Raw genomic sequence first — 19827 nt, forward strand, 5'->3', positions numbered from 1 at the left:
TATTTTGCCTTGCCCAACACTGGTTTGGGCATGAAACACGTTGCCCAAGTGGGCACCTTAACACTCTCATTTTCTATTATGAATAAGTAGCTGTAGTTTTGCAAGGGTTAACGAGTCTCGGGCAACAATTTTGACACCTGAAATCAATAGAGTCGTGTCACTTGCATATGACCCACATGGATATTGCCTTGCCCAACACTGGTTTGGCCATGAAATACGCTGCCCAAGTGGGCACATTCACAGTATTATGAATTACTAATTTGAATAAGTAGCTGTAGTTTTGCAAGGGTTAACGAGTCTCGGGCAAGAATTTTGACACCTGAAATCAACTGAGTCAGGTCACTTGCATATAACCCACATGTATTTTGCCTTGCCCAACACTGGTTTGGGCATGAAATACGTTGCCCAAGTGGGCACCTTAACACTATCATTTTCTATTATGAATAAGTAGCTGTAGTTTTGCAAGGGTTAACGAGTCTCGGGCAACAATTTTGACACCAGAAATCAATAAAGTCGGGTTACTTGCATATGATCCATATAGATTTTGCCTTGCCCAACACTGGTTTGGGCATGAAATACGTTGCCCAAGTGGGCACCTTAACACTATAATTTTCTATTATGAATAAGTAGCTGTAGTTTTTCAAGGGTTAACGAGTCTCGGGAAAGAATTTTGACACCTGAAATCAACTGAGTCGGGTCACTTGCATATGACCCACATGTATTTTGCCTTGCCCAACACTGGTTTGGGCATGAAATAAGTTGCCCAAGTGGGCACCTTAACACTATCATTTTCTATTATGAATAAGTAGCTGTAGTTTTGCAAGGGTTAACGAGTCTCGGGCAACAATTTTGACACCAGAAATCAATAAAGTCGGGTTACTTGCATATGACCCATATGGATTTTGCCTTGCCCAACACTGGTTTGGGCATGAAATACGTTGCCCAAGTGGGCACCTTAACACTATAATTTTCTATTATGAATAAGTAGCTGTAGTTTTGCAAGGGTTAACTAGTCTCGGGCAAGAATTTTGACACCTGAAATCAACTGAATCAGGTCACTTGCATATGACCCACATGGATTTTGCCTTGCCCAACGCTGGTTTTGCCATGAAATACGCTGCCCAAGTGGGCACATTCACAGTATTATGAATTACTAATTTGAATAAGTAGCTGTAGTTTTGCAAGGGTTAACGAGTCTCGGGCAAGAATTTTGACACCTGAAATCAACTGAATCAGGTCACTTGCATATGACCCACATGGATTTTGCCTTGCCCAACGCTGGTTTTGCCATGAAATACGCTGCCCAAGTGGGCACATTCACAGTATTATGAATTACTAATTTGAATAAGTAGCTGTAGTTTTGCAAGGGTTAACGAGTCTCGGGCAAGAATTTTGACACCTGAAATCAACTGAGTCGGGTCACTTGCATATGACCCACATGTATTTTGCCTTGCCCAACACTGGTTTGGGCATGAAATAAGTTGCCCAAGTGGGCACCTTAACACTATCATTTTCTATTATGAATAAGTAGCTGTAGTTTTGCAAGGGTTAACGAGTCTCGGGCAAGAATTTTGACACCTGAAATCAACTGAATCAGGTCACTTGCATATGACCCACATGGATTTTGCCTTGCCCAACGCTGGTTTTGCCATGAAATACGCTGCCCAAGTGGGCACATTTACAGTATTATGAATTACTAATTTGAATAAGTAGCTGTAGTTTTGCAAGGGTTAACGAGTCTCGGGCAAGAATTTTGACACCTGAAATCAACTGAGTCATGTCACTTGCATATGACCCACATGTATTTTGCCTTGCCCAACACTGGTTTGGGCATGAAAAACGTTGCCCAAGTGGGCACCTTAACACTCTCATTTTCTATTATGAATAAGTAGCTGTAGTTTTGCAAGGGTTAACGAGTCTCGGGCAACAATTTTGACACCAGAAATCAATAGAGTCGGGTCACTTGCATATGACCCACATGGATTTTGCCTTGCCCAACACTGGTTTGGGCATGAAATACGCTGCCCTAGTGGGCACCTTAACACTATCATTTTCTATTATGAAAAAGTAGCTGTAGTTTTGCAAGGGTTAACTAGTCTCGGGCAAGAATTTTGACACCTGAAATCAACTGAATAGGGTCACTTGCATATGACCCACATGGATTTTGCCTTGCCCAACGCTGGTTTTGCCATGAAATATGCTGCCCAAGTGGGCACATTCACAGTATTATGAATTACTAATTTGAATAAGTAGCTGTAGTTTTGCAAGGGTTAACGAGTCTCGGGCAAGAATTTTGACACCTGAAATCAACTGAGTCGGGTCACTTGCATATGACCCACATGTATTTTGCCTTGCCCAACACTGGTTTGGGCATGAAACACGTTGCCCAAGTGGGCACCTTAACACTCTCAATTTCTATTATGAATAAGTAGCTGTAATTTTGCAATGGTTAACGAGTCTCGGGCAACAATTTTGATACCTGAAATCAACTGAGTCGGGTCACTTGCATATGACCCACATGTATTTTGCCTTGCCCAACACTGGTTTGGGCATGAAATACGCTGCCCAAGTGGGCACCTTAACACTCTCAATTTCTATTATGAATAAGTAGCTGTAATTTTGCAATGGTTAACGAGTCTCGGGCAACAATTTTGATACCTGAAATCAACTGAGTCGGGTCACTTGCATATGACCCACATGTATTTTGCCTTGCCCAACACTGGTTTGGGCATGAAACACGTTGCCCAAGTGGGCACCTTAACACTCTCATTTTCTATTATGAATAAGTAGCTGTAGTTTTGCAAGGGTTAACGAGTCTCGGGCAACAATTTTGACACCTGAAATCAATAGAGTCGGGTCACTTGCATATGACCCACATGGATTTTGCCTTGCCCAACACTGGTTTGGCCATGAAATACGCTGCCCAAGTGGGCACATTCACAGTATTATGAATTACTAATTTGAATAAGTAGCTGTAGTTTTGCAAGGGTTAACGAGTCTCGGGCAAGAATTTTGACACCTGAAATCAACTGAGTCAGGTCACTTGCATATAACCCACATGTATTTTGCCTTGCCCAACACTGGTTTGGGCATGAAATACGTTGCCCAAGTGGGCACATTCACAGTATTATGAATTACTAATTTGAATAAGTAGCTGTAGTTTTGCAAGGGTTAACAAGTCTCTGGCAACAATTTTGACACCAGAAATCAATAGAGTCGGGTCACTTGCATATGACCCATATGGATTTTGCCTTGCCCAACACTGGTTTGGGCATGAAATACGCTGCCCAAGTGGGCACCTTAACACTATCATTTTCTATTATGAATAAGTAGCTGTAGTTTTGCAAGGGTTAACTAGTCTCGGGCAAGAATTTTGAAACCTGAAATCAACTGAATCGGGTCACTTGCATATGACCCACATGGATTTTGCCTTGCCCAACGCTGGTTTTGCCATGAAATACGCTGCCCAAGTGGGCACATTCAAATTAGTAATTCATAATACTGTGAATGTGCCCACTTGGGCAGCGTATTTCATGCCCAAACCAGTGTTGGGCAAGGCAAAATCCATGTGGGTCATATGCAAGTGACCCGACTCTATTGATTTCTGGTGTCAAAATTGTTGCACGAGACTCGTTAACCCTTGCAAAACTACAGCTACTTATTCATAATAGAAAATGATAGTGTTAAGGTGCCCACTTGGGCAACTAATTTCATGCCCAAACCAGCGTTGGGCAAGGCAAAATACATGTGGGTCATATGCAAGTGACCCGACTCAGTTGATTTCAGGTGTCAAAATTCTTGCCCAAGACTCGTTAACCCTTGCACAACTACAGCTACTTATTCAAATTAGTAATTCATAATAATGTGTATGTGCCGACTTGGGCAGCGTATTTCATGCCCAAACCAGTGTTGGGCAAGGCAAAATCCATGTCGGTCATATGCAAGTGACCCGACTCTATTGATTTCTGGTGTCAAAATTGTTGCCCGAGACTCGTTAACCCTTGCAAAACTACAGCTACTTATTCATAATAGAAAATGATAGTGTTAAGGTGCCCACTTGGGCAACTTATTTCATGCCCAAACCAGTGTTGGGCAAGGCAAAATCCATGTGGGTCATATGCAAGTGACACGACTCTATTGATTTCAGGTGTCAAAATTCTTGCCCGAGACTCGTTAACCCTTGCAAAACTACAGCTACTTATTCAAATTAGTAATTCATAATACTGTGAATGTGCCCACTTGGGCAGCGTATTTCATGCCCAAACCAGTGTTGGGCAAGGCAAAATCCATGTGGGTCATATGCAAGTGACCCGACTCTATTGATTTCTGGTGTCAAAATTGTTGCCCGAGACTCGTTAACCCTTGCAAAACTACAGCTACTTATTCATAATTGAAAATGATAGTGTTAAGATGCCCACTTGGGCAACTTATTTCATGCCCAAACCAGTGTTGGGCAAGGCAAAATACATGTGGGTCATATGCAAGTGACCCGACTCTATTGATTTCTGGTGTCAAAATTCTTGCCCGAGACTCGTTAACCCTTGCACAACTACAGCTACTTATTCAAATTAGTAATTCATAATACTGTGTATGTGCCCACTTGGACAGCGTATTTCATGCCCAAACCAGTGTTGGGCAAGGCAAAATCCATGTGGGTCATATGCAAGTGACCCGACTCAGTTGATTTCAGGTGTCAAAATTGTTGCCCGAGACTCGTTAACCCTTGCACAACTACAGCTACTTATTCAAATTAGTAATTCATAATACTGTAAATGTGCCCACTTGGGCAGCGTATTTCATGGCAAAACCAGCGTTGGGCAAGGCAAAATCCATGTGGGTCATATGCAAGTGACCCGACTCTATTGATTTCTGGTGTCAAAATTCTTGCCCAAGACTCGTTAACCCTTGCAAAACTACAGCTACTTATTCATAATAGAAAATGATAGTGTTAAGGTGCCCACTTGGGCAGCGTATTTCATGCCCAAACCAGTGTTGGGCAAGGCAAAATCCATGTGGGTCATATGCAAGTGACCCGACTCAGTTGATTTCAGGTGTCAAAATTGTTGCCCGAGACTCGTTAACCCTTGCACAACTACAGCTACTTATTCAAATTAGTAATTCATAATACTGTGAATGTGCCCACTTGGGCAGCGTATTTCATGGCAAAACCAGCGTTGGGCAAGGCAAAATCCATGTGGGTCATATGCAAGTGACCCGACTCTATTGATTTCTGGTGTCAAAATTCTTGCCCGAGACTCGTTAACCCTTGCAAAACTACAGCTACTTATTCATATAGAAAATGATAGTGTTAAGGTGCCCACTTGGGCAGCGTATTTCATGGCCAAACCAGTGTTGGGCAAGGCAAAATCCATGTGGGTCATATGCAAGTGACCCGACTCTATTGATTTCTGATGTCAAAATTGTTGCCCGAGACTCGTTAACCCTTGCAAAACTACAGCTACTTATTCATAATAGAAAATGATAGTGTTAAGGTGCCCAATTGGGCAACGTATTTCATGCCCAAACCAGTGTTGGGCAAGGCAAAATACATGTGGGTCATATGCAAGTGACCCGACTATTGATTTCTGGTGTCAAAATTGTTGCCCGAGACTCGTTAACCCTTGCAAAACTACAGCTACTTATTCATAATAGAAAATGATAGTGTTACGGTGCCCAATTGGGCAACGTATTTCATGCCCAAACCAGTGTTGGGCAAGGCAAAATACATGTGGGTCATATGCAAGTGACCCGACTCAGTTGATTTCAGGTGTCAAAATTCTTGCCCGAGACTCGTTAACCCTTGCACAACTACAGCTACTTATTCAAATTAGTAATTCATAATACTGTGTATGTGCCCACTTGGGCAGCGTATTTCATGCCCAAACCAGTGTTGGGCAAGGCAAAATCCATGTGGGTCATATGCAAGTGACCCGACTCTATTGATTTCTGGTGTCAAAATTGTTGCCCGAGACTCGTTAACCCTTGCAAAACTACAGCTACTTATTCATAATAGAAAATGATAGTGTTAAGGTGCCCACTTGGGCAACTTATTTCATGCCCAAACCAGTGTTGGGCAAGGCAAAATACATGTGGGTCATATGCAAGTGACCCGACTCAGTTGATTTCAGGTGTCAAAATTCTTGCCCGAGACTCGTTAACCCTTGCACAACTACAGCTACTTATTCAAATTAGTAATTCATAATACTGTGTATGTGCCCACTTGGGCAGCGTATTTCATGGCCAAACCAGTGTTGGGCAAGGCAAAATCCATGTGAGTCATATGCAAGTGACCCGACTCTATTGATTTCTGGTGTCAAAATTGTTGCCCGAGACTCGTTAACCCTTGCAAAACTACAGCTACTTATTCATAATAGAAAATGATAGTGTTAAGGTGCCCACTTGGGCAACTTATTTCATGGCCAAACCAGTGTTGGGCAAGGCAAAATACATGTGGGTCATATGCAAGTGACCCGACTCAGTTGATTTCAGGTGTCAAAATTCTTGCCCGAGACTCGTTAACCCTTGCACAACTACAGCTACTTATTCAAATTAGTAATTCATAATACTGTGTATGTGCCCACTTGGGCAGCGTATTTCATGGCCAAACCAGTGTTGGGCAAGGCAAAATCCATGTGGGTCATATGCAAGTGACCCGACTATTGATTTCAGGTGTCAAAATTGTTGCCCGAGACTCGTTAACTCTTGCAAAACTACAGCTACTTATTCATAATAGAAAATGATAGTGTTAAGGTGCCCACTTGGGCAGCGTATTTCATGGCCAAACCAGTGTTGGGCAAGGCAATATCCATGTGGGTCATATGCAAGTGACCCGACTCTATTGATTTCAGGTGTCAAAATTGTTGCCCGAGACTCGTTAACCCCTGCAAAACTACAGCTACTTATTCAAAATGGTGAATTATAGTGTATGTGCCCACTTTGCCAGCGTATTTCATGCCCAAACCAGCGTTGGGCAAGCCAAAATACAGGTGGGTCATATGAAAGGGACCCTACTCTGTGAATTTCAGGCGTCAAATGTGTTGCCCAAGACACATTAACCCTTGCAAAACTGAATGATCTGAATAAGAAGCTGGAGCTCGAATAAGAAGTGAATAAGAAGCTGGAGCTTGAATAAGAAGTGAATAAGAAGCTGGCCGAATAAGAAGCTAACTTCAGCCTCGTAGATTTGTGGACAGTCGCTGCTACACGCTATGCTGCAGTTATCAGGCTGATGGTTGTATAATGAATGCCCAGCATTCGTAACCCCACAAACAAATAACATTTTAGGTTTTGAATAGATTTATTCTTCAAGTATACTTGGAAATGAATGATAATTTTTACATTATATTTACATACAGTATAAAAGGAACTGAGCACATACTACTGTGTTATCAGACAGTTCACACTCTGATAGGCTCCATGCAATTACTTTACTCCTGGAAATCTTATATGTGTGTGTGTGTGTGTGTGTGTGTGTGTGTGTGTGTGTGTGTGTGTGTGTGTGTGTGTGTGTGTGTGTGTATATATAATTATATATAATTATAATGTTGTTACTAAAGTTCTATTTAAATAAGGAGACTTTTTTTTTTTATTAGGGTTTTTTTTATGTTTTTCTTTTTAAACTCCAGTGAGCATTGTCCAGGTCTCCTCCTCTGCTCCAAAACTGTTAGTGAACTACAAGTCCCAGAAGCCCCTGACTGCATAGGGATCCTCTTTTTTTTTTCTTGATTTCAGCATGAGTTCTTAGTCTACAGCACAGCTTATTTAACAGGCTGTGACCTATAAAAATCGGCTTTCAAACCAGCAAGGTATAAAGAAGGCACACAAGAAAGAGTCCTTGACCCAAGAGCTGACGATCAGCTGCGTTATAGCCATAGTTTGTGTGGCAGTCGCTCTTTATCTCATTGTAAGGTATGGGCTCATCCTTTGGAACCTCATTGTTCATTTTGGTACTTGTCTAGGAAAACATAGAAAACATGTTAGCGCCCTGTTCCAGTAAAGAAAGTAGCAGGCTGGAGGCTCCTCTACAGGTCTAGAACCTCACCTGCTCCACTTCACTGAAAACACGGATAAGGTTACCGGCCAGAGCTGCCTCCAGTTCCATTCTTGTCCATCCTCTTCTTAGTAGCTCAGCTACAAGGTCGGGGTATTTGGAAACATCTTCCAGACCCTGAGGCACCCTGTGGAAAGCAAGATGCTTTGGTTAAACTGGACAATAAATTATCTAGACCAGGGGTTCTCAAATCCAGTCCTCAGGCACCACCACCAGGTCATGTTTTTAGGATTTTTTTTTTAATTATGGACAGGTGAGTTAGTTGATCTACATTTCTGGATCAGTTTCCACAGACATCCTGAAAACATGACTTATTGGTTGTACTGGGTTTTAGAAGCTTCTAACGCCCTGTTCTAGTCAATAAGATTTTTTTTTTTAAACAGTTTTATTGACAGACACAAAGTAAAGTTTACAATCAATTGTCCATATACAATAATGTGCAAAATAGTTACAAGGTAAAATACTGATTGTGTAGAATACAGAAAACCAAAACTACTAAAGAGGTACAGGAGAAACCATACCTTGTTTAAAAAAATAAAATAAAGAAAAGCAAACTAAAACTGTTTACCTGTCCCTCTAATAAGGCCTGGTTGTCAGCTGAAAGCTACGTTTAAGTGTTGTTTTCATACCAGGGGACCACGTGTGACTATAAGGAAGCCAGACAGAGAAACATTTCTAAGGCTGTGTACACACAGTGCGATATTTCTTTCCATTTTGACTATATAGTCAAAATCGTAAGAAAATATAGTGCACATCGCACCGTGTGTATAGTCCTTGCGATACCCATGTGCAGTTCCGCGGGATCGGCATCACAAGGAAAAATAGACTGTGCAGGCAGCCCAACATTGACTATCGGAGGTGCCGGGCTCCGGCCACATCGACTAGTGAATGCCGGGCTGTGCGGTGCATCGTGCCGTGTGTACACAGCCTAAGCCAATTTTTCTATATCAATGGCTGTAGAGGTCCAATCCATGGTGAATAAAGAAGCCTAAAAAAAGTGAGTGCTGGGGTGTAAGTGTCGATCCACTGAGAGGATCATCTTTATAGCAGCAGCGATTTTGTCAATAAGAATTTAGTGAACTCTCTCTCTCTTTAGAGAAAAGCAAAGCTTGTTTCAGTCATACTGTATTTTATAACCATATTCACTAATCTATGTAAAAATTTCTCTGCAAAGGGTGGAATTACAGCATAATTATGCAGCTGCTACCAAACTGAGCTTTTTGGTCTCCGTAACGCTATTACCACTGCGCAGACCAATCAGGAAATACTGCAAAAAATGAAGTTGATAAGGGCCCTGCTTAACGCAGCTGTGTTGTCAGCTGAACCAATTTGAATGGCAACCAATAATTTGGACTTGCTGTGGGATTTATAAAAATAAAAAAAATAAAATATTATTTTGCTTTTAAATACAGCATTGAAAAACCACTGTTAATCAAATATACCCTTTATGTGCAGTTGTTACATGCAGCGATCACTGGACCTCACCACATGTGAATTTTGCTTATTTGTATTTTTAAAGACCCAGGTGTCAGATTTGAAAGGGCATATTGCATATTATGTGTTTACCATGCCGCCTGACATGTTATATTCTACCATAGAGCATAATGGGGCAGATTTATTAAGCCTGGAGAAGTGATAAAGTGGAAGGTGATAACGCACCAGCCACTCTGCTCCTAACTATAATTTTACAAGCCCAGCCTGTAACTTGACATTTAAGTGCTGATTGGCTGGTGCGTTATCACCTTCCACTTTATCACTTCTCCAGGCTTAATCATCTGCCCCACTGTTCTTTGCATGGAAACTGTTGTTGACCATAATGGAGGACACATTGAACAATTATAATGCTGTTCAAGTACTGTATTACAAGAGTGCTACATAGTGCCAACATCTGTAACATACTTTCATTTTAACAGTCCTGTAAATTATATTGGGAGTACTTGTTGAAGGCACTTTTTACCTAGCGAATTGATAGAACACATCTTCATGCCAACTTGCAGCATTGTACATTCTGGGTTTTACAATTAAACAAATTACATACAATGTCATCAAATAAGAAACTGTCATCAGGGGTCAGTTCTTATTCAGGAAAAAGCTTTTGCTGTCATGTTTATATTTGGGGACACTAGTCACTCCGATACCAGCTTTGTGAGGATCACACATGCTGAGCGGAACTGGAAGCCCTGAATTTGGCTTCCAGTTGTGCAAAATTGCAACAAGCAATAAATGATTGCCACTTTAAGAATATGGGGCATATGTTTATCTGCCTTCCAATATCTCAACCAGTTCGCACCCATCAGCAACAATTGATAACACTTATGAACCAATCTCTATTTTACTTTCAGTTCTCATGTCATTGCATGTTATTTATGTCTATTATGAACCCCTCAATGTGCAGCGCCATGTAACATCTTGGCTCTCTAGAAATACACTGCTCAAAAAAATAAAGGGAACACTAAAATAACACATCCTAGATCTGAATGAATGAAATATTCTTATTTCTCTATCGTCCTAGTGGATGCTGGGGTTCCTGAAAGGACCATGGGGAATAGCGGCTCCGCAGGAGACAGGGCACAAAAGTAAAGCTTTCCGATCAGGTGGTGTGCACTGGCTCCTCCCCCTATGACCCTCCTCCAAGCCAGTTAGATTTTTGTGCCCGGCCGAGAAGGGTGCAATCTAGGTGGCTCTCCTAAAGAGCTGCTTAGAGAAAGTTTAGCTTAGGTTTTTTATTTTACAGTGAGTCCTGCTGGCAACAGGATCACTGCAACGAGGGACTTAGGGGAGAAGAAGTGAACTCACCTGCGTGCAGGATGGATTGGCTTCTTGGCTACTGGACATCAGCTCCAGAGGGACGATCACAGGTACAGCCTGGATGGTCACCGGAGCCTCGCCGCCGGCCCCCTTGCAGATGCTGAAACATGAAGAGGTCCAGAATCGGCGGCAGAAGACTCCTCAGTCTTCTAAAGGTAGCGCACAGCACTGCAGCTGTGCGCCATTTTCCTCTCAGCACACTTCACACGGCAGTCACTGAGGGTGCAGGGCGCTGGGAGGGGAGCGCCCTGGGAGGCAAATGAAAATCTATTTGGCTAAAAAAATACCTCACATATAGCCTCCGGGGCTATATGGAGATATTTAACCCCTGCCAGAATACACTAAAGAGCGGGAGACGAGCCCGCCGGAAAAGGGGCGGGGCCTATCTCCTCAGCACACAGCGCCATTTTCCTTACACAGCTCCGCTGGTCAGGACGGCTCCCAGGTCTCTCCCCTGCACTGCACTACAGAAACAGGGTAAAACAAGAGAGGGGGGGCAAAATAGTGGCAAAAATTATATTATAAAAGCAGCTATACAGGGAGCACTTATTATAAGGCTATCCCTGTCATATATAGCGCTTTTGGTGTGTGCTGGCAAACTCTCCCTCTGTCTCCCCAAAGGGCTAGTGGGGTCCTGTCTTCGTTAAGAGCATTCCCTGTGTGTCTGCTGTGTGTCGGTACGTGTGTGTCGACATGTATGAGGACGATATTGGTGTGGAGGCGGAGCAATTGCCAAATATGGGGATGTCACCTCCTAGGGGGTCGACACCAGAATGGATGCCTTTATTTATGGAATTACGGGATAGTGTCAACACGCTAAAGCAGTCGTTTGTCGACATGAGACGGCCGGACAATCAGTTAGTGCCTGTCCAGGCGCCTCAAACACCGTCAGGGGCTGTAAAACGCCCTTTGCCTCAGTCGGTCGACACAGACCCAGACACAGGCACTGATTCCAGTGGCGACGGTGACGAATCAACCGTATTTTCCAGTAGGGCCACACGTTATATGATTTTGGCAATGAAGGAGGCGTTACATTTAGCTGATACTACTGGTACCACTAAACAGGGTATTATGTGGGGTGTGAAAAAACTACCTATAGTTTTTCCTGAATCAGAAGAACTAAATGATGTATGTGATGAAGCGTGGGTTGCCCCCGATAAAAAGATGCTAATTTCAAACAAGTTATTAGCTTTATACCCTTTCCCGTCAGAGGTTAGGGCGCGCTGGGAAACACCTCCTAGGGTGGATAAGGCGCTCACACGCTTATCTAAACAAGTGGCGTTACCCTCTCCTGAGACGGCCGCACTTAAAGATCCAACAGATAGGAGGATGGAAAATATCCAAAAAAGTATATACACACATACAGGTGTTATACTACGACCAGCTATAGCGTCAGCCTGGATGTGCAGTGCTGGAGTAGTTTGGTCAGAGTCCCTGATTGAAAATATTGATACCCTGGATAGGGACAATGTTTTACTGTCTTTAGAGCAAATAAAGGATGCATTTCTTTATATGCGTGATGCACAGAGGGATATCTGCACACTGGCATCACGGGTAAATGCTATGTCCATTTCGGCCAGAAGAAGTTTATGGACGCGACAGTGGTCAGGCGATGCGGACTCAAAACGGCATATGGAAGTTTTGCCGTATAAAGGGGAGGAGTTATTTGGAGTCGGTCTATCAGATTTGGTGGCCACGGCTACAGCCGGGAAATCCACCTTTTTACCTCAAGCTACTCCCCAACAGAAAAAGACACCGACTTTTCAACCGCAGTCCTTTCGTTCCTTTAAAAACAAGAGAGCAAAGGGATATTCATATCTGCCACGAGGCAGAGGAAGGGGGAAGAGACACCAACAGGCAGCTCCTTCCCAGGAACAGAAGCCCTCCCCCGCTTCTACAAAAGCCTCAGCATGACGCTGGGGCTTCTCAAGCGGACTCGGGGGCGGTGGGCGGTCGTCTCAAGCATTTCAGCGCGCAGTGGGCTCACTCGCAGGTAGATCCCTGGATCCTGCAGATAATATCTCAGGGGTACAGGTTGGAACTAGAGACAGATCCGCCTCGCCGTTTCCTGAAGTCTGCTTTACCAACGTCCCCCTCCGAAAGGGAGACGGTTTTGGAAGCCATTCACAAGCTGTACTCTCAGCAGGTGATAGTCAAGGTACCTCTTCTACAACAGGGAAAGGGGTATTATTCCACTCTATTTGTGGTACCGAAGCCGGACGGCTCGGTAAGACCTATTCTAAATCTGAAGTCCTTGAACCTGTACATAAAGAAGTTCAAGTTCAAAATGGAGTCACTCAGAGCAGTGATAGCGAACCTGGAAGAAGGGGACTTTATGGTGTCCTTGGACATCAAGGATGCGTACCTCCACGTTCCAATTTACCCCTCACACCAGGGGTACCTCAGGTTCGTTGTACAAAACTGTCACTATCAGTTTCAGACGCTGCCGTTCGGATTGTCCACGGCACCTCGGGTCTTTACAAAGGTAATGGCCGAGATGATGATTCTTCTTCGAAGAAAAGGCGTATTAATTATCCCATACTTGGACGATCTCCTAATAAGGGCAAGGTCCAGAGAACAGCTAGAGAGGGGATTAGCACTGTCTCAAGAAGTGCTAAAACAACACGGCTGGATTCTGAATATTCCAAAATCCCAGTTAATGCCGACAACTCGTCTGCTGTTCCTAGGGATGATTCTGGACACGGTTCAGAAAAAGGTTTTTCTCCCGGAGGAAAAAGCCAAGGAGTTGTCCGAGCTTGTCAGGAACCTCCTAAAACCAGGAAAGGTGTCTGTACATCAATGCACAAGAGTCCTGGGAAAAATGGTGGCTTCTTACGAAGCAATTCCATTCGGCAGATTCCATGCACGAATTTTCCAGAGGGATCTGTTAGACAAATGGTCAGGGTCGCATCTTCAGATGCACCAGCGGATAACCCTGTCTCCAAGGACAAGGGTATCTCTTCTGTGGTGGTTGCAGAGTGCTCATCTATTGGAGGGCCGCAGATTCGGCATACAGGATTGGATCCTGGTGACCACGGACGCCAGCCTGAGAGGCTGGGGAGCAGTCACACAAGGAAGAAACTTCCAGGGAGTGTGGACGAGCCTGGAAACGTCTCTTCACATAAACATTCTGGAACTAAGAGCAATCTACAATGCTCTAAGCCAGGCAGAACCTCTGCTTCAAGGAAAACCGGTGTTGATCCAGTCGGACAACATCACGGCAGTCGCCCATGTGAACAGACAGGGCGGCACAAGAAGCAGGAGTGCAATGGCAGAAGCTGCAAGGATTCTTCGCTGGGCAGAGAATCATGTGATAGCACTGTCAGCAGTGTTCATCCCGGGAGTGGACAACTGGGAAGCAGACTTCCTCAGCAGACACGACCTTCACCCGGGAGAGTGGGGACTTCATCCGGAAGTCTTCCACATGCTGGTAACCCGTTGGGAAAGACCAATGGTGGACATGATGGCGTCTCGCCTCAACAAAAAACTGGACAGGTATTGCGCCAGGTCAAGAGATCCGCAGGCAATAGCTGTGGACGCGCTGGTAACGCCTTGGGTGTACCAGTCGGTGTATGTGTTTCCTCCTCTGCCTCTCATACCAAAAGTATTGAGAATTATACGGCAAAGAGGCGTAAGAACGATACTAGTGGTTCCGGATTGGCCAAGAAGGACTTGGTACCCGGAACTTCAAGAGATGATCACGGAAGATCCGTGGCCTCTACCTCTAAGGAGGGACTTGCTTCAGCAGGGTCCCTGTCTGTTTCAAGACTTACCGCGGCTGCGTTTGACGGCATGGCGGTTGAACGCCGGATCCTAAAGGAAAAAGGCATGCCGGAAGAAGTCATTCCTACTTTGATTAAAGCAAGGAAGGAAGTAACCGTGCAACACTATCACCGCATTTGGCGAAGATATGTTGCGTGGTGCGAGGATCGGAGTGCTCCGACGGAGGAATTTCAACTGGGTCGATTCCTACATTTCCTGCAATCAGGATTGTCTGTGGGTCTCAAATTGGGATCTATTAAGGTTCAAATTTCGGCCCTGTCGATTTTCTTTCAAAAAGAATTGGCTTCAGTTCCTGAAGTCCAGACTTTTGTTAAGGGAGTGCTGCATATACAGCCTCCTGTGGTGCCTCCAGTGGCACCGTGGGATCTCAATGTGGTTTTGGAATTTCTAAAATCTCATTGGTTTGAACCACTAAAAAAGGTGGATTTAAAATATCTCACATGGAAAGTGACCATGTTACTAGCCCTGGCTTCGGCCAGGAGAGTGTCAGAACTGGCAGCTTTATCTTACAAAAGCCCATATCTGATTTTCCATTCGGACAGGGCAGAACTGCGGACTCGTCCGCATTTTCTCCCTAAGGTGGTGTCAGCATTTAATCTGAACCAGCCTATTGTAGTGCCTGCGGCTACAAGTGACTTGGAGGACTCCAAGTTACTGGACGTTGTCAGAGCATTAAAAATATATATTGCAAGGACAGCTGGAGTCAGAAAATCTGACTCGTTGTTTATATTGTATGCACCCAACAAGATGGGTGCTCCTGCGTCTAAGCAGACGATTGCTCGTTGGATCTGTAGCACAATCCAACTTGCACATTCTGTGGCAGGCCTGCCACAGCCTAAATCTGTAAAGGCCCACTCCACAAGGAAGGTGGGCTCATCTTGCGCGGCTGCCCGAGGGGTCTCGGCATTACAACTTTGCCGAGCAGCTACGTGGTCAGGGGAGAACACGTTTGTAAAATTTTACAAATTTGATACTCTGGCTAAGGAGGACCTGGAGTTCTCTCATTCGGTGCTGCAGAGTCATCCGCACTCTCCCGCCCGTTTGGGAGCTTTGGTATAATCCCCATGGTCCTTTCAGGAACCCCAGCATCCACTAGGACGATAGAGAAAATAAGAATTTACTTACCGATAATTCTATTTCTCGGAGTCCGTAGTGGATGCTGGGCGCCCATCCCAAGTGCGGATTATCTGCAATAATTGTACATAGTTATTGTTAACTAATTCGGGTTATTGTTAAGAAGCCATCTTTCAGAGGCTCCTCTGTTATCATACTGTTAACTGGTTTTGATCACAAGTTGTACGGTGTGATTGGTGTGGCTGGTATGAGTCTTACCCGGGATTCAAAATTCCTCCCTTATTGTGTACGCTCGTCCGGGCACAGTACCTAACTGGCTTGGAGGAGGGTCATAGGGGGAGGAGCCAGTGCACACCACCTGATCGGAAAGCTTTACTTTTGTGCCCTGTCTCCTGCGGAGCCGCTATTCCCCATGGTCCTTTCAGGAACCCCAGCATCCACTACGGACTCCGAGAAATAGAATTATCGGTTAGTAAATTCTTATTTAAATACTTTGTTCTTTACATAGTTGAATGTGCTGACAACAAAATCACACAAAAATTATCAATGGAAATCAAATTTATTAACCCATGGAGGTCTGGATTTTCAGTCACACTTAAAATTAAAGTGGAAAAACACACTACAGGCTGATCCAACTTTGATGTAATGTCCTTAAAAAAAGTCAAAATGAGGCTCAGTAGTGTGTGTGGCCTCCACGTGCCTGTATGACCTCCCTACAATGCCTGGGCATGCTCCTGATGAGGTGGCGGATGGTCTCCTGAGAGATCTCCTCCCAGACCTGGACTAAAGCATCCGCCAACTCCTGGACAGTCTGTGGTGCAACGTGGCGTTGGTGGATGGAGCGAGACATGATGTCCCAGATGTGCTCAATTGGACTCAGGTCTGGGGAACGGGCGGGCCAGTCCATAGCATCAATACCTTCGTCTTGCAGGAACTGCTGACACACTCCAGCCACGTGAGGTCTAGCATTGTCTTGCATTAGGAGGAACCCAGGGCCAACTACACCAGCATATGGTCTCACAAGGGGTCTGACGATCTCATCTCGGTACCTAATGGCAGTCAGGCTACCTCTGGCGAGCACATGGAGGGCTGTGCGGCCCCCCAAAGAAATGCCACCCCACACCATTACTGACCCACTGCCAAACCGGTCATGCTGAAGAATGTTGCAGGCAGCAGAACGTTCTCCTTGGCGTCTCCAGACTCTGTCACGTCTGTCACATGTGCTCAGTGAGAACCTGCTTTCATCTGTGAAGAGCACAGGGCGCCAGTGGCGAATTTGCCAATCTTGGTGTTCTCTGGCAAATGCCAAACGTCCTGCATGGTGTTGGGCTGTAAGCACGTCGGGCCCTCATACCCCCCTCATGGAGTCTGTTTCTGATCATTTGAGTAGACACATGCACATTTGTGGCTTGCTGGAGGTCATTTTGCAGGGCTCTGGCAGTGTTCCTCCTTGCACAAAGGCGGAGGTAGCGGTCCTGCTGCTGGGTTGTTGCCCTCCTACGGCCTCCTCCACGTCTCCTGATGTACTGGCCTGTCTCCTGGTAGCGCCTCCATGCTCTGGACACTACGCTGACAGACACAGCAAACCTTGCCACAGCTCGCATTGACGTGCCATCCTGGATGAGCTGCACTACCTGAGCCACTTGTGTGGGTTGTAGACTCCGTCTCATGCTACCACTAGAGTGAAAGCACAGCCAGCTTTCAAAAGTGACCAAAACATCAGCCAGAAAGCATAGGAGCTGAGAAGTGGTCTGTGGTCACCACCTGCAGAACAACTCCTTTATTGGGGGTGTCTTGCTAATTGCCTATAATTTCCACCTGTTGTCTATTCCATTTGCACAACAGCATGTGAAATTGATTGTCAATCAGTGTTGCTTCCTAAGTGGACAGTTTGATTTCACAGAAGTGTGATTGACTTGGAGTTACATTGTGTTGTTTAAGTGTTCCCTTTATATTTTTGAGCAGTGTATATGACAATAATCTGTCTGCCTGTGTCCATATGTGTGATACCTTACCTTGGGACCCCATCGTAATCACCTCCAAATCCAACTGATTCATAGCCAGCAATCCTTTTGATGTAATCAAAGTGATCTAGGAAGAAGAAAGGAACGTTTTTTTACAGCCACAGAATACCAGGAAGAATGAGATTACCCTCAATGCTGCAACTGAGAGTAATCGCTGATCTCTTTGTTGGAAACCTTTTGTTGCAATTAGAAAACCTGAGATAAACCCTTTATCTGCCAAAAGTGCTGAGATCATGCTGGAGAAGTGGCTTTTATGGAATTAATGATGAGCCTGAGCCTACTAATAAACTTGTTAAATTCACTTGGAAGGTGATACTCAGTAGACCTCTTTCCACGTTCATCCCATCCTATCTGGCAATTTATCTTGCTAAGATTAGTGGCAGCTAAATTCCAAAATTACAATGGACCTATAACCTGGATATACAATTAGGAATAAATCTAATTGGATAACATTATTTTTTCCCTCTGTTCCAATCATGGTGGTCATTCCGAGTTGATCGCTCGCTAGCAGTTTTTAGCAGCCATGCAAAAGCTATGCCGCCGCCTACTGGGAGTGTACTTTAGCTTAGCACAAGTGCGAACGATTGTAACGCAGAGCGGCAACAAAATAATTTTGTGCAGTAGCTTCAAACCTACTGAGCGCTTGCAATCACTTCAGACTATTCAGTTCCGGATCTGACGTCACAAACACGCCCTGCGTTCGCCCAGACACGCCTGCATTTTTCTGAACACTCCCTGAAAACAGTCAGTTGATACCCAGAAACGCCCACTTCATGTCAATCACTCTGCGGCAGCCAGTGCGACTGAAAAGCATCGCTAGACCCTGTGTGAAACTACATCGTTCTTCGTAATAGTACGTTGCGCATTGCGCCGCGTACGCATACGCAGAAGTGCCGTTTTTTAGCCTCATCACTGCACAGCAAACGAATGCAGCTAGCGAACAACTCGGAATGACCACCCATAGTAATATAAATCTGATTTATGTATCCAAAGATATTCTAGTTTTCCCTTTATTACGATATTTCTTCCATGGAGAATTTTGAAACCCCTTTACAGCAGTAGCTGTCTTAGTTTTCTCTTCTAGAAACCTGATTTGCTTTACCAAACCAAATCATTTCTGGGGCATATTTACTAAACTGCGGCCTTTCAAAGTCACCGATTCTTACCTTCTTTGCCTGCAGAATTTATAATGCCAATCATATCAAAAGCAAAAACATTATGGAAAAGATGGCCTATCAAATACTGCTTTTTAAGACCCACCCAACACATTCAGAAATGGACGTAGTAAGAACAGCAGTGGCGTCTTTGGCTTCTGTGATCCGCTGCTACGTCAGAAGACTCGGATTGCTCTGCATGAACATTAATCAGGATGGCCATAGTTTTCACGCAGCTGGAGCCAGTGAAGTGTTACAAAGGTTGCAGCCACTGGCTCCAGCATGCCTAGAAACATAGGCATTTTTATCATGGGTGCAATGTGTATGGTGCACATGGGCCTCTGGGTCCAGAGGGTCCCACACCGCACATATTGCAGCCATATTTTAGTACTCATCTCTCCAGAGTCCAGCGATGGGTGCTGCAGCTGTCGCACAAAATAGATCACCTCCAAAATGGCCGCTGCGCATGTGCAGTATGAATTTTGTTAACACAACACAATGCCGGAGCCTACAGCGCTGTGGAGAGGAGTGGGGCCAGCTGGACTCTGCACACGGGCCCCCCTCCTCTCTTAATACACCCGGTGTTTTCTGAAATGCTGCCCGTCGCCGCCCATTCTCCGCCCCCCAAATGGCCGCAGCATGGTTAGACCAAGGTTTGCCTACATCTCTGAATTATGCCCATGAGGCTAATTCAGATCTAGATGAATCTGCGTCCTGTTGTGCTCAGTCCTTTGCGCATGCAAGTGTACGTGAATACACAGGACGCAGTACAGCATCAGACTGTCAGTGATTATCCCCATTGTCTTAATACAACTGTTTGTCATTGGGCATGAACAAATAAACCAGTTCCACAATTTGCTATGACATTTATTTATATGTGCCTTGAAAACTATGATTTTTTCATTGTGGTGCAACAATTTCCACTTCAAAATTT

The 19827-nt window shown here is 44.7% G+C and overlaps 1 protein-coding gene and 1 long non-coding RNA gene across 3 annotated transcripts in view; one reads left to right on the forward strand and one right to left on the reverse strand.

Annotated features, from left to right (window-relative positions):
• LOC134969508 (uncharacterized) overlaps positions 1 to 19827 on the forward strand; it is a 67822-nt gene that overhangs the window by 1331 nt on the left and 46664 nt on the right. The window lies entirely within an intron of this gene.
• Positions 7279 to 19827, reverse strand: part of DPEP1 (dipeptidase 1) — a 337534-nt gene continuing 324985 nt past the window's right edge. For both annotated transcript variants that reach the window (XM_063945503.1, XM_063945504.1), the window contains 3 exons: positions 17731 to 17806; positions 8042 to 8177; positions 7279 to 7954 (listed from right to left, as the gene is read on the reverse strand). In XM_063945503.1, the coding sequence (XP_063801573.1) occupies positions 7793 to 7954; positions 8042 to 8177; positions 17731 to 17806 (374 nt within the window). In that variant the 3' untranslated portion in view covers positions 7279 to 7792. The remainder of the gene's footprint in view (positions 7955 to 8041; positions 8178 to 17730; positions 17807 to 19827) is intronic.

Source organism: Pseudophryne corroboree, chromosome 11 (genome assembly GCF_028390025.1).
Source record: "Pseudophryne corroboree isolate aPseCor3 chromosome 11, aPseCor3.hap2, whole genome shotgun sequence".
Lineage (NCBI taxonomy): Eukaryota > Metazoa > Chordata > Amphibia > Anura > Myobatrachidae > Pseudophryne > Pseudophryne corroboree.